Source organism: Girardinichthys multiradiatus, chromosome 18, assembly GCF_021462225.1.
Source record: "Girardinichthys multiradiatus isolate DD_20200921_A chromosome 18, DD_fGirMul_XY1, whole genome shotgun sequence".
In the NCBI taxonomy this organism is placed as follows: domain Eukaryota; kingdom Metazoa; phylum Chordata; class Actinopteri; order Cyprinodontiformes; family Goodeidae; genus Girardinichthys; species Girardinichthys multiradiatus.
In genome coordinates, this window is record NC_061810.1 from 37,996,838 (window position 1) to 38,012,161 (window position 15,324).

General features: G+C 38.1%; 1 protein-coding gene across 3 annotated transcripts; it reads left to right on the forward strand.

Moving 5' to 3' along the window:
- The first annotated feature begins 5,277 nt into the window (after positions 1-5,277).
- On the forward strand, positions 5,278-14,709 carry LOC124884359 (zona pellucida-like domain-containing protein 1). 3 transcript variants are annotated; one of them, XM_047392254.1, is made up of 11 exons: positions 5,278-5,671; positions 5,911-6,109; positions 7,112-7,332; positions 7,455-7,636; positions 7,877-7,949; positions 11,683-11,780; positions 12,134-12,214; positions 12,417-12,588; positions 12,668-12,773; positions 12,960-12,989; positions 13,151-14,709. In XM_047392254.1, the coding sequence occupies exons 2-11, from the start codon at positions 5,971-5,973 to the stop codon at positions 13,321-13,323; spliced, it is 1,275 nt and encodes a 424-aa protein (XP_047248210.1). In that variant the 5' UTR covers positions 5,278-5,671; positions 5,911-5,970; the 3' UTR covers positions 13,324-14,709. The 3 variants fall into 3 exon arrangements, with proteins under 3 accessions (XP_047248210.1, XP_047248208.1, XP_047248209.1); XM_047392252.1 differs by having other exon boundaries at positions 5,954-6,109; XM_047392253.1 differs by having other exon boundaries at positions 5,278-5,663.
- The last annotated feature ends 615 nt before the right edge of the window (positions 14,710-15,324 follow it).

Here is a 15,324-nt window from a genome sequence, read left to right on the forward strand (position 1 = left end):
ACATTTTGCATGTTCTCTCTGTGAGAGAAAAAAGAAAATTAGAACAATTTAAGAAGATAACACACTCTGAGTTTTTTAGAAAGTGATTCATAAACGTTGTAGGTGTTTCTGTACACAGATCTACATGTTAGTCCAAAGTATAATATATATTTATGGGGTAATAAAATGTACACAAATCTTCATGACGAATAGGAGAAGAGTTAAGGCTATATTATGAGGCATTACTGCTTGGCTTTAACTTATTTATTTTTTACAGGGCCTTGTCAAATATTTCTTACCCCTCTTCCTTTTTCACATTAAAAAACTAGTTTTAATCTATTTTATTGGCATATTGTGTGATAGAACACAAATGCATAACTGCTTACAACATTACAACTGCAGAGCTGGTTGCAAGCCATAATCCTAAGCCATGATGGGGACACAGTGTACATGTGGAAGCAGAGGCACTGATCTCATGAGACCCAAATTAAACTTTTAGCCTGTATGTGACAAGCTATGCGTGGAGGAAAGCCAACAATTTACAAACCGGATTCCAAAAAAGTTGGGACACTAAACAAATTGAGAATAAAAACTGCATGCAATGATGTGGAGGTGCCAACATCATATATGTTATTCAGAATAGAAGACAAATCAGATCAAAAGGTTAAACTGAGAGAATGTGTCAGTCAGTCAGTCTTTTTCTACCGCTTATTCCATAGTGGCTCACGGGGGAGCTGGTGCCTATCTCCAGCAGTCTATGGGCGAGAGGCGGGGTACACCCTGGACAATTAGCCAGTCCATCGCAGGGCAACACACAAACAAACATGCACACACCTAAGGGCAATTTAGAGAGACTAATTAACCTAACAGGCATGTCTTTGGACTGTGGGAGGAAGCCGGAGTACCTGGTGAGAACCCACACATGCAAAGGGAGAAAATGCAAACTCCATGCAGAAAGAGCACCAGCCAGGAATTGAACCTAGGACCTTCTTGTTGCAAGGCAACAGTGCTACCAACTGCGCCACCGTGCAGCCCCAGAACATAACATTTTAAGGGAAAAATATGTTGTTTCAAAATTACATGGCGTCAACAAATCCCAAAAAAGTTGGGACAAGTAGCAATAAGTGGCTGGAAAAAGGAAATTGAGCATATAATGAACAGCTGGAAGACCAATGAACACTAATTAGGTCAATTGACAACATGATTGGGTATAAAAAGAGCTTCTCAGAGTGTCAGGTAAGCCAAGATGGTAAGAGGATCACCAATTCCACCATTGTTATGCAGAAAGCTAGTGCAGCAATACCAGAATGGTGTTACCCAGGGTAAACCAGCAAAGACTTTCAAGTTATCATCATCAACCGTGCATAACATCATCAAAAGATTCAGAGAATCTGGAACAATCGCTGTGTGTAAGAATCAAGGCCGTAAAACTCTACTGGATGCTCGTGATCTCCGGGCCCTTAAACGTCACTGCACCTTAAATAGGAATGCCACTGTCAAGGAAATAACAGAATGAGCTCAGGAATACTTCCAGAAAGCATTGTCAGTGAACACAATCCCCCGCGCCATCCGCCGTTGCCAGCTGAAACTCTACAGTGCAAAGAGGAATCCATTTCTAAAGCAAGCTCCAAAAGCTCAGACGTTTGCACTGGGCCAGGGGTCTTTTAAAATGGAGTGTGGCAAAATGGAAGACTGTTCTGTGGTCAGATGAGTCACGATTTGAAGTTCTTTATGGAACACTGGGACGTGTTCCATAATGTCATCCGGATGTGGTGTCCACATCCGGACCAGGATAACCCAAATTGTTCAGAAGCCTGCATCACTGATGGTATGGGGTTGCATGAGTGCTTGTGGCATGGGCAGCTTGCATGTCTGGAAAGGCACCATTAATGTAGAGAACTATGTTCAGGTTCTAGAACAACATATGCTCCCATCTAGACATCATCTCTTTCAGGGAAGACCCTGCATTTTTCAACAAGATGATGCCAGACCACATTCTGCAGCAATCACAACATCATGGCTACGTAGGAGAAGGATCCGGGTACTGAAATGGCCAGATTGCAGTCCAGATCTTTCACCTATAGAGAACATTTGGCGCATCATAAAGAGGAAGGTGCGACAAAGAAGGCCCAAGACGATTGAACAGTCAGAGGCCTGTATTAGACATGAATGGGAGAGCATTTCTATTTCTAAACTTGTGAAACTGATCCCCTCTGTCCCCAGACGTCTGTTGAGTGTTGTAAGAAGGGGGGATGCCACACAGTGGTAAAAATGGCCTTGTCTCACCTTTTTGGGGATTTGCTGACGCCATGTCATTTTGAAACAACATATTTTTTCCTTAAAATGATACATTCTCTCAGTTTAAACTTTTGATCTGTGATTTGTGTTCTATTCTGAATAAAATATTAGATGTTGTCACCTCCACATCATTGCATTCAGTTTTTATTCACAATTTGTTTAGTGTCCCAACTTTTTTGGAATCCGGTTTGTAGATCATCCTGAACAAATTACCCCCACATTGAAACATGGTGGCGTTTCAATGTGGCCGTCGGGATACTTTTATGGGTCAGGGTTGCTGATCAGATCTTATGGGGTCAATCCTGGAAGAAAACCTGTTGGAGGCTGCAAATGACTTAAAACAACATGGCAACAAATTCAACATTTTTTCATATTTTTTGTAAACCATGTATAATTTTCCTTTCATTTGACAATGTATCAACTACTTTTTGTCGGTTTGTCCTATAAAATACATTGACATTTGTAGTTGTTACCTGACAAAATCAGAAAAAGCTCAATGAGCATGAATACTGTTGCAATTTACTGCGATTAGTCAGATTTGTTTTATGTTTTTAATCATATGATAAAGTAATTTAAGAACTTTATCTTTTTAAATCATTTATTCAAAGTAAAACGTTTAATTAATTAAAGCTCATTCTCATATTTTTGTAAAGAAGACCAATAAAAGCTAAAATAAAACAAGACATTTAATTATAATTTTGAACTTGCAATCAATGCAATGAAGTGCCCACAAGGAGGTGCCACAGCACCACGGCTCGAAACGTTTCTACTTGTGGATACTTTCAGGGTTAGTGATAGTAAAAAAAAAAAACAATATAAAATATCTTTCCCTGACTAAAAAGATGCTAAATGTAACCTGACTTATATCAATTGATCAAAACATAAAATAATCAAATTATCCCTGAAAAACAAAACTTTTTAACTAAGTCTAATTCAGATTGCCAATTTGTTTTATGTAATTCTTGTAAGACAATAAATATAAGGCATCCATCCTATATTTAATTTACTTTTTCAGGCTAGGAATGGGACCATTTGATGTTTTATTCTTTTCTTGAATCCACTTCTAGATTGTAGATAAACTTAAATGTTAAAATAGAAACATTTTCCTGTGAATTACTAGTGACAGAATGGAAAAAAGGTCAGAAACCTCAGCAAACACAGCTACCTTAATTTCCTTTTAAGAGGAAATTACAAACAAACTTTTATATTTTTTAATCTTCTGCACTACTGGAGCATTAAATAATGACTTAAATTTAATATTTTCCCTTTTTGTCTGTACTGCAAGTCATTTGTGGTGACATAAACAGTCTTATTACCCAAATCCATTTTAAATGGTCCCCTTCTGTTGTGGCAATAAAACAAACATTACTCAGTGAGGTTCAAATGGCAGCAGGGCCTTTGATGAGGGCTTTACTTTCCTGTCTGTGTTAAAACTGGAGCGTCGGATTACATCCGCCCTCTCTCGGGTTTTGTGCTGCGCCCCAGATTGTCTGATTCAGACGTCTGCTCGTTGAATCTACGCGTTTCAGGTTGATCAGATAGAGGCGGCCTTATTGGGTAGATCTAAGTTTGCCGGTTGGTCCTGAGACATTTTAAGTCTCCGAGCACAACGGCTTACAAAAAACATGCTCAAGGGGCTCAGGGGCTGCAAAGGATAAAAGGTTTAGTAGTTGAATATAAACTGAAATATAAGAGTTATGTGTGTTCTTTTTTATTTGGAGGCAACAGGAAGAGGATATGTGTGAACGTAATCATCCCTAACACACTGAGCTTTACGGAAGTGGAGCAGGTGGCTAAACAGCGCATTTGCACAAAGAGTAGCTTCACAACATTTGTTTATTTTTTTAAGTATTCAAGCCTCTTGAACTTTTCTCATTTTGTCACATTGCAATAAATTAGTACTAAAGTCCATCAACAAGGATCGGGGTCAGGGATACAGATGTGGAAAAGTTTAAAGCTAGATTCTAAAAACAATATCCTTAAACTTCTCACACAGCACTGTTCAATCCATCATCTGAAAATTTAAAGAGTACAAAAAAACTCCATCCACATTGACTGACAGGTTAGGCAAGGATGGCATTGATTACAAAAGCAGCCAAGATGCTAATGTTATCTCTGGAAGAGCTGCAGAGATTCACTCGTCAGATGGGAGAATCTGTTAGCAGGACAACTATTAATCATACACTTCACACATCTGTTATCTGGAAGAAAAAGGTTATTGATAAAGGAAAGTCATTAGACATCATATTTAAGTTTGCCACATTTGCCATGTTTGAGACACAGCCAACAAGCTCTGGTTAGACGAGACCAGAACCGATCTTTCTGGCTAACATGCAAAACCCTGTGTGAGGAAGACAACTAACTGCACCTTACAGAAAAACATGTTGGTGGCTGCATCACGCTGTGGAGATGGGTCAGAGAAGCTGATCAAAATGTATGCAAAAATATAGCAGATGGAGCTAAATAAATGGCCATACTAGAAAAACCTGTAGGATGCTGCAAAGAAAGTTGAAACTGGAGCAGAAATGTTCGTTCCAACAGGACCAAACATACAGCTAGAGATACAATGCAACGGTTTGGATCAAAGCATATTCATGATCTAGAATGGGACAGCCAAAATCCAGACCTACTGTAAATCCAATTGATAACTGGTGCAAGACCTGAAAATTGCTGTTGACAGATTCCAATCCAACTGAGATTGAGTATTAAATAAAGAGCAAAAAATAAGTGATAATCAAAGCACCGTAGACTGTACAACAGACTATTGACCTGTTCAACAGATTTATTAAATAATTTTATTTGAAGGTCTTTAGTAAAGGTAAAAGTAGGACTGCTTTCTTGTACAGGGATTCAAAAACATTCAACTGCAGCTGTATAAAGAGCAGAGTGCTTTTACTTTAAGTGATGCCTTGCGCATCACAATTACTTACACACAGCCCTGCATCAGACTGTGATCTGACTTTTGTGCTCACGCGAATGTGAGCTGCAGCAGTAGCTGATGAAAGCTGAATTCTTGGGTGAGACCTGCCCCCTGCTGAGGCCCACCATTTGTTTGACCTGACAAACGGAGATCAGACTGAAGAGAGATGAGTGGGAACCCACCAAGCACGCTCAGGTTTCTTGGTGCCGTGAAAAGATTTGTCCCGTCCATTCAGATCTGATGGAGTTTCCCATGTTCTGCACTGCAGCAGCTTTTTGTTGGACTATCTTTCTCATCTGTGTGCACACAAGCGATGCACGCATCTCTCTCATAAGGCTGACGTTGCGTTTAGTTTGGTTTCCTTGATGCCACCACAAACTGTGTGCCACAGTTAGGAAGTTTTCTCTCGTCACAAATCACAGGAAGAGGGGTTCCGGCCAATTACCTTGGAAAAGACTGGAGACAGGTAAACAGGTGAGGAAAAAACACAAGAGGGAGGGATGAAGGACAGAGTGGGACGAAATTAGGTGGAAAGATGGATGACCATAGTTTAAAAGGGGTTGGGTGAAGGGTCAACATTAGTGGTAAAAGACGAAGGAAAGAATAAGGATTAAGGGATCTGTAGACAGAAGTTTGAACTTCTCAGATCGAGGTCAGAGCGTGCAGCAGTCGTGGAAGGAAGCATTGCTTTTCAACCTCTAATTTTGACATAGGTGCTGTTTTTTGACATGTAACTGAGGAATGTGGTTGATCCAGTGTTGACCCCCCTGAAGATGACCCTGGGCAAACCTCTCTCAGGCACTGAAATGGCACAAATATGCTTCATCTTCCTGCTGATTGGGAACACCATCTCGGTTTCCACACAGTTTAATGGATACAACTGTGATGCCAACTTCCACAGCAGGTTTCCTGGTGAGAAAACCGCACCACACATCCTCCCTTTTTTCTATTATTTTGCATTAATGTGACTGAAATGTAGCTGTTATTTAAAATGACAAATCAGCACAAACTAAACCAGCTACAGCCTCCACAGGTGTTAATTGTTAGTGAAGCTTGCATGAAATGTTGAACATTTCTTCCACTGTGTTTACAAAAAAGATATTAGTTTTCTGGAGGGAAAGATTTATCTTCACAATAAAAAAAAAACACTATTAGAGAATTATATTTTTAAGGAGTTTGGTAGATTTATATGAACATAATCATATTTCTGTTACATTTTGCACAGCTGCAAATACAATTAAAACAAAAACAAATGTGTTTAATGTAATTTCCTAAGTTCTTGGAAAAGAATAACCACAATGCCAATTTAAATACACAACATGCAAAACCTCTAGAAATTATTATATATAAATCTTTTTCTCTAAATAAATGTACATTAAAATAATTTTTTACATTACATACTGTATTTATTATCATAATATTTAAAAATGTTTTCTATATTTTATCTGGCAGATTGTTTTATTTGTTAGCTTAATTTAACTCCCTTTTATTTTACTTTAATTCTTTTTCCAATTTGCCCAAAATAAATCTCTGCTGTTAGTTTCACTTTGATAAAATAAGTCACAAATTGGCCAATTGTTTTGAATTGTTTTTTCCCCCCCATAAACAAAAGCCTTGATTTTTATTCTGCCTCAGAGAAACACCCCTCCTCTCATGAAATACTTCCTAACAAGCCAATCCCACCAAACAAAATAAATAAAATTCTAAGATTTTCTTTCGTTTTAGTAAACTTTTCTGTTACTAAGACATATTTTATTTATTTTCACACACTTCACTTGCAAACTATTTACCACATAACTTTAAAAACAAAATGTTGCTGTCGATTTAACTCACTCACTCAACCACAAATGGAACTTCATGAATTAGAAATACATTATTAATTTCTTCCCATCTGTCTCTCGTCTGTCCCTGCAGCGGAGCGAGACATTAGCATTTACTGCGGGGTGCAAACCATCACCCTGAAGATCAATTTCTGTCCTGTGCTCTACTCGGGCTACACAGCTGCAGACCTGGCCCTAAACGGCCAGCACAGCGATGCTCAGTGTCGTGGCTTCATCAACAACAACACGTTCCCCACCGCCGTCCTCTTTAGCATCAGTCTCAGCGCTCTGGAGGCCTGTGGCAACAGCCTAGTTGTAAGGGATGCCAAAAAAGAATGCAACATCACTTTAATTTAATCAACAGCCAATTTCATCATGTTGTATTTTCATTCGACAAGCAAAGCTTAGTGGGTGAGCTATTCCTCCTGTTTGTGCAGGTCAGCACAGCTTATGGGGTCAACGCCTATGGGAACATGTCTCTGGTACAAATTGGGAATATCTCAGGATACATCGACACTCCTGACCCTCCGACAATAATCAGCTACCTGCCTGGGTTGCTGTATAAATTCAGCTGCAGCTACCCGCTAGAATACCTGGTCAATAACTCGCAGCTGGCATCGTATGTTCATTTCCTTTCATGTCCATAAGAGAGCCTGGCCTTTTTTGTAATGAATTTCTGAACCCATCATAACAGTAAATCTTTGTCTGTGAAGTTTTCATCACTTCATTTGAGAACACCTACATTTTTAAAGGCTTGTATATTGATTCAGATACATATTTCACTTTAAGTAAACAAATGAAGTTCAATATAAGGCCACAAATCAATGAAACACTGCCAATAATGAATCTTTTTTCACAGCTCCTCTGCTGCTATATCAGTCAAGGACAGCAACGGCACATTTGTTAGCACACTGAGTATGATCCTCTACAATGTGAGTACACATCTTAGCTAAATGACTGCTTCAGCACTGAGAAAGCATTCTTTTAGTCAAAGTTTACTTGAAAATGATTGTAATTATAATTATATGTAATTATTCTAAGAAATGTAGATATTCAGGTATTTTTATAACAGATGTTTAAAAATCCACTACTTTTCAACAAATCTAATGAAAATTAAAATGAACTGAATATTTTTTTTAAGCTCATTTTCAAGCCCACCTACATCTTTGTGTGTGAATACTCTTAAAAATGCTACAGCTCTATTTATTTACCAGAGACAATCGTGGAGAAAAAAAATCAGTGCTGTTGAGAGACATTTTCCAGAAGCTTGTTTATAAAAAAAAAACATATCCTGAATTTCTCTGTTTTCCTATTTGCAGTGTCCACCACATTCATAGTAGGCCCTGGTAAATATGTGTAAGGTCAACTTATATTGCAGTAATGCAAGCTCACAGAAAATAGTGCAGTTCTTTAAAACTGGCCTCTCTGTAGTACAATAAACTAAGTATCCTTGTCTAGTTTGTGCCAATTTGTTTAAACATTATAATTATTACTGTAAACATGAGCACACTTAGATTAGTAGCTATTTTTCTGCAGCCATTTCATGACTTGTGCAGAAACAAAAAGGCCCACAATATCACCGGGACCAGGTCGCGGGGGCAGCAGACTAAGCAGGGACGCCCTGACTTCCCTTTCCCAAGACACCTCCTCCAGCTCCTCTGGAGGAAGCCCAAGGCATTCCCAGGTCAGCCGAGAGACATAGTCACTCCAGCGTGTGCTGGGCCTTCCCTGGGCCGCTTCCCGGTGAGATGTGCCTGGACCACCTCCTAAGGTGGGCATCCAGGGGGCATCTGGAACAGATGCCCGAGCCAACTTGGCTCCTCTGAGCCAAAGGTTCCTCTGAGCCTCTGACCCAAAGTTCATGTTCATAGGTGAGGATAGGTGATAGAATGTGGACTGACCGGTAAACCAAGTGCTTTGTCTTTCTTCTCAGCTCTCTCTTAACCACAACGGACTGGAATAGTGTCCGCATTATTGTGGCGGCTACACCGATACATCTGTCAGTATCCCCTCAGTCATAAACACGACTCTGCGATACCTAAACTCCTCCATTTGAAGCAGGAGCTCCCCTCCAACTCAAAGAGAGCACGCAACCCCTTTTTCGGTCGAAAACCATGGCCTCTGACTTGGAGGGGCCTCATCCCTGCCGGTAAGCACTCAGCTGTGAACCGCCCTGGTGCATGCTCTAGGTCGTGTCTAGAGAGAACTAGCAGAACCACGTTGTCTGCAAAAAGCAGAGACGAAATCCGCTGGTCCCCAAACCAGAACTCCTCCAGCCGTTGGCTGTGCATAGAAACCTTTTCCATAACTTTAATGGACAGGACCGGAGACAAAGGGCAGCCTTGTTGGAGCCCAACATGCACTGGGAGCAGGACCGACTTAATGTTGGGAATGCAAACCAAGCTCCTGCTTCGCTTGTCGAGAGACCGGATGGCCCCTAATAAAGGGCCCTGGGCTCCTCCTAGAACTGCTCCACCACTTAATGTGGTGGAGGTTTGAGTGCTATGATCTCAGAGGCTTTGTTGTACAGGACTTAAGTGTCCCTGGTAATGTCTCCCATTGCAAAAAGACTCTGGGTGATTGGTCAGACAAAAAGTAGTTTAGAAGCCTTCATGAGGACAAGCACAATGAGGCACATGACGTGGTTGCTCTGGGCCAAGCCTGAATGAGAGACATGAGGCCATCCCCCCATTGGGCCCACCATGTGCAGAGGGAACCATGAGGGACTGGTGCAAAGAGTATCGGGCGGCAGTCGAATGCAGAGACCTCAACAACCAGATCCCTGGATGCTTAAACTGGACCATGAAAAGTATACATTAAAAAACTTTCAGTTACATTATATTATTAGTCATTATTATAAACGTTATAAGGGGTTCTAGTAAGTATTGCACTAGTAATTCTATAATAGTTACTACTTTCCATAACATATTTCATCACTGTATAATTCTACTCAACCTAAAGGTAGGATATTTCTAAAAACAAAAGATTAATTTATTTTAGTAATGATTTTGTTCATATCATTACATGGTAAAAATAAATGTATAAGGCACTCTAAGTTAATGCATATTGGATTAAAAAAAAATGCAGAATATTGCAATGCTGTCATTTTAACGGTGTACATCAGTACAGTGGTTCTGTATACACCTTTGATAAAATAGCAGTTTTTTATTGTTAAAATTTGAGACTATAAATTATTTTAAAACTTTTCACATACATTGTGATATAGATCATTTACAATTCAAATGACAAACAAACCTTTTAGGGCAGAAATACTCATTTAAAAAAAGCTGCAATAACCTGGTTACATAAGCATGCACATCCTTGTACTTCAATTCCTGCATCTATTAGCAGTAAAAACAGACAGAAAATATTAAAACATACACATAAATAAATACATTTAAAAATAAGTCATTAATAAATAAAATTGAAATTTGTAATGGATTATAAATAAATAGGGTAATTATTGTAAAGGTGAATAAATAAAAAAGCTTATTAAATTAGATATACTGTATACATTTATGTCTCATTGAATAATTTAATTACTGCCTAGATTTAATTATTTACTGTATTGTTTTTGTATTTAATCGTATGCTTATGGATTTATTGAGCTTTTATTTATTTCAGAATATATTCTTAATTATGGCAGGATTGGTCCTCCATAGAGAGAGGTTGCTAAGGTAGAAAAAAATGTCATTCTATAAAGGTATCAGTCAGGAGAAAACTGCAAAAGGTTCCACTGCATTACATAGGATCAAAACTGAATGGTATTTTACCTGCTGACAATTTCATCCACCATGACAAAAATCAAAGATTCTTCTGAAGAAAAGTAATCACATGGCATGTTGCTGCCACCTCCGTGTTTCATTGTGGGTATGAAGTTCTTTCATCAATATGCAGCATGTTTCAGCGTGAAACCATTTGGCATTATGACCCAAAGTTCCAGCTTGGTTTCATCTCATTTTAACATCTACCCCCAACAGGGTTTGGGAGATTTTAGCCAGACATGGATGTTTTCTGTGAAAGAAAATATTCCTGTCTTACCCTTAAGGCACATGTGGAAAAAAGCATGTTGGACACAACCAGTACTTACTGGAAACTGCTGCAGTGTCAGTGTTGCTGTCAGCCTGTTTGACAGACAAAATTGTCTATATTTTTCACTGTGGTCAAATGTTTTCTTTGGTTATTGAAGTTTAGTTTCACCTTGGTGTAAATATAAAATAATGCTGTGTAACCTTTTTAATATTCTCCTAACTGATACATTAGTATAATGAGAACGTTGTGATACTTTATAACCTTCCTGCAAGCTATGGATGCAAATGAACATGTCAAGAAAATCCGACTAGGACAATTCCAATTCAGGTTAATCAGAATTGCTAGAATTCAAGAAACTGAATGCTGAGAACAAATTAAAACGTGCTTTGACAAATTGTTAGTTTAAATGTCTGCACACCGAACAACATTATTGTGACATTTTTTATTTTTATGTTTTTCCCTTCAAGAGATTTGTTTATTTTCTTGCTGAATTGTACAGGATTGTAACAGGGGTGTGTACACTTCTGAGAGCAACTGCATATATTGAATCAAAGTTTCCAATCTCATGTTTGGCAAGACAAAAGTTATTTTTATTTATTAATTTGTCTGGTATCACTTTAAATTTTCCTGCAGGACTCTACATACAGCCAGCCTCTGTCAATCCCAATGACTGGTCTTGCTCTGAAAACCAGGGTATTTGCTGCTGTAAAGGCCACAAACTTAGACAAACGGTATGGAACAACACTTGGTTCTTTGCTTACTTCAGACTTGGTACTGATCTTCATATATCATAGTACTTTAAAGAAATAGATTTCATTTTGCCCACTGTAACATGTTATATATACACTAAGGCTTCACTGGAGTATAGATGGTATTTTTGATCCTTGACAGCATATTTTCCAGTGTCATTTCTTTTTTTTTTTCCCAGATGTAGATTTATTTTCTGTGCTTAGTCTACTTTCATTATGCCATTATGTTATTATCGGATGTGAAGGCGCCAGTCTGCAGCAAAGAAAGCCCAACCTGTGCTTTCCCATGTGCAGTTAGATCTCTATCCCATCTCACAGTTTTGTCCCTCTTGCAGATGGAATATCTTGATGGACTACTGTTACACCACCCCCTCAGGGAATCCTAATGATGAACTCCGCTATGACCTTTTCTTTGGGTAATCTTGCTTTTTTTCATTCAAGATGATGACTTGATAAACCACAAAAGAGAGTCATTACCTTTTCATGCTCTCTGCTAGGCTTATCCTCATGAATGCTTCCATCCTGTGACAGCTTAAGCATATATCCAGACATCCAGTCTGTCATTTCTAGTACATGCATGTTTAAATATGTATGTGTGTCTGTGGTGCATGTATGCAGATGCTATAAAGATCCTCAGACGACCGTTTTTGAGAACGGGAAGAGTCAGATGGGGCGTTTCTCCTTCGAGGTCTTCCGATTTGTAAAACACAGACACCAGAAGATGTCCACCGTGTTCTTGCACTGTGTCACCAAGCTTTGCAGGGCAGACGACTGCATCATGCTCATTCCGGTATGGGTGAAAATCCGTGACTGTGTTTAAATGTCTTCTGAGTCTAGTGAGGACTGAAATGGGACGTTATGATTGACAGATTTGTGGGCGAAGGCGCAGGAGGGATGGAGAGCAGAGCCTTGATTCCCAGCCAGGGGTGTCTGGGAACGCCGTTATCACTGCTGGTCCAATCATCACAAGGAGTGGTATGAACAATAAACTGATCGTTACATTTTTACAGATAGGCTGATCTGCCAGCAAGGGAGAGTACAAAAGAGCAAAAAGGGAGGCTTATAAAAGCTTGTAGATTGTTGCACTCATTCAAACAAAATACAACAGCACTTCAAATGAAATAAACAGATTCTAATGTTCACTCAAATTTTTTTTTACAGATGAAACACCTGTCAACAATTTTCAGCTAGGTAAGAGTATTTCCTCAGTTATAAAGTTAATAATAATTAATTTTAAATAAAAATTTGAAAATATTCATATAATTTTTTCCTAAATTGAAACATAAACTATTTTAAAACATCATTAAAGAAATTATCAGTTTTATTTTTTTCCTGAATTTTTCATCCACCAGCACCTGGTAATTCTTCCCAGCCTTTAAATGCTTTGAACATTGCTCTGATCTCGGGTGTGGCCATACTGGGTGGGGTCAGTGTTGGCTTCTTTGTGCTGTCGCTCCGCCTCCTGCAAAAGTCCCGCCTCCCGACAGCTGGAACCTCAGGTGTTTGGAATCCCAGCTTTAATTGATTTTGTTTGCTTTTCCTAGTTTTTCTAGCCTCTTCAGAACATCTGATTGCTCATTTTGATACACTCATAACTATGTTTTATATACACATAACATGTTTTAGGTATTTATTGACTTCAATACCTCATTTTGTGGATTGGCGGTAGTTGACAACAACAGTTAGGAAAGTAGAAAGGCATAATTGAACCAACTTAGATATTTCTCACAACCATATTTTATTAATATTTTAACCTTTTGGTCATTCAGTGGACAAGTTGTTGCAATTTAAAGATAGTAATTGCTGAAAGTTTCAATAAATATGATGCATTATATTGTTTAAGCCAACAAGTGACTATGAAAAGGATTCATACTTGATCCTTTTCACATTTTATCATGTAACGACAGACATCTATGTATTTTGTGGGGATTTAATATGAAAGACCAGCAAAATGTTGCACACCATTACTGATGGAAAATTCTACATAAAAAAAAAAAAAAAAGAAATATCTGAGAAGTGTACAGTGCATTTGTACTCAGCACCCCTGAGTCCATATTTTGTAGAACCATCTTTTGCTGCAATCACAGCTCCAAGTCTGTAGGGGAGTGCCTTTTGAATATTTTATTTTACATTATTCTTTGCAAAATAGCCAAAGCTTAATCAGATTGGATGGAGAGAGTTTGTCAACAAAGATTTTTTTGGCCACAAATGCTATATTTAATTTAGGTCTAGACTAAACCATTCCATTGCAGTTCTGACTGCATGTTTACAGTCAATGTCCTGCTAAAAGCAAAATTTCCTCCTCTTAGAGTTTTGGATGCTAGCCAAATTGTTCAATTTTGGTCTGCAGTTACACAATACTGTTTTGTGCATTATCAGATGATGATATGATCACTGCTTGGTGAGATGTCTGGTATGGTCCTTCGTCTTCATGATGTTGTTTCTTCTTTAATGTTCTCTACCAAACCTATGAGGGCTTCAGAGGACAGCTGTTAGTACATTGAGATTGAATTACACACTGATTAACTGTATTTACTAAATGGGAGACTGGCACTGGATATTATGTAGGGGTTTTAGAGTAAAGGTGACTAGTTATATACACATTCAGAGATGTATTTGTAAAATAAATATGTAAAAACACCATGTATTATTTTCCTTCAGTTTGACAAGTATACAATGAATTTAGTTGGTCTATCACATACAATTTTATTAAAATATGTTCAAGTTTATGGTTGTGACATAACAAAATGTGAAATGTTTGAGGGGTATGAACACTTTTGCAAAACACGATAATCCAGTCAGTTTATAGCTTTGTTTTGTTAATCAAGGTTAAATGTATGTGTGTAAGACAAAGAATATGTACATTTAGTTGTCTGGTTTCAAAAATTAAAGTTTTATTCAACCTTTTCTATTTGCTGGGAGGCATGTCATAAATGAGACAAGTTGTGGTTTACATTGTTTAATAATAAGCTGCCATTAGAGCAAGATACAAATCTGTCAACACTTTATGTTATGGAAATGAATTTGCAAGAAGCTTATTCATTTCAAGATAATGGTGTCATGTATGTTGAATTTTCTGACAATCATCAGAGACCAGTAAGCGGTTTCATATCCCAGTCTGAAGTCAGCTCAGCTCATCTGGCACTCTTGTTCAAGTCATAGTATCATGTAGTATCTATAATGGAGAGCAACATAGCTACAAGAGGCAAAACAATGTTATATCAGATTGAATAAATAGAATAAATGAGTTAACAGTGGATAACTGAAAAGATAATTGAAATAACCTGTAAACCTATGTCAGATAGACTTTAACAGTTCTGTGTCCAGCATTCAGAAAAGTCAATGATGCAATGAAATAACTTTTACTTATACATTCTGTTGACATCTATGCATGCAGTACACTCATATATTCTTCTTCTTTAAGTTCACAGTCTTTGCAGTCTTCTACATAACATATCATGTCTAGTACCTGGACTCTGCCTCTAGATAAAATATGTTTTGTTCATTGACATTTCATAAAAACAGA

Bases quoted from the DNA above. Each gene is read 5' to 3' on its own strand.
- LOC124884359 (XM_047392254.1), top strand. From the start codon at position 5,971: ATGACCCTGGGCAAACCTCTCTCAGGCACTGAAATGGCACAAATATGC. The intron at 7,637-7,876 runs GTATGTTCATTT...CTTTTTTCACAG, and splicing joins AATAACTCGCAGCTGGCATC to CTCCTCTGCTGCTATATCAG. The intron at 7,950-11,682 runs GTGAGTACACAT...ATTTTCCTGCAG, and splicing joins TGAGTATGATCCTCTACAAT to GACTCTACATACAGCCAGCC.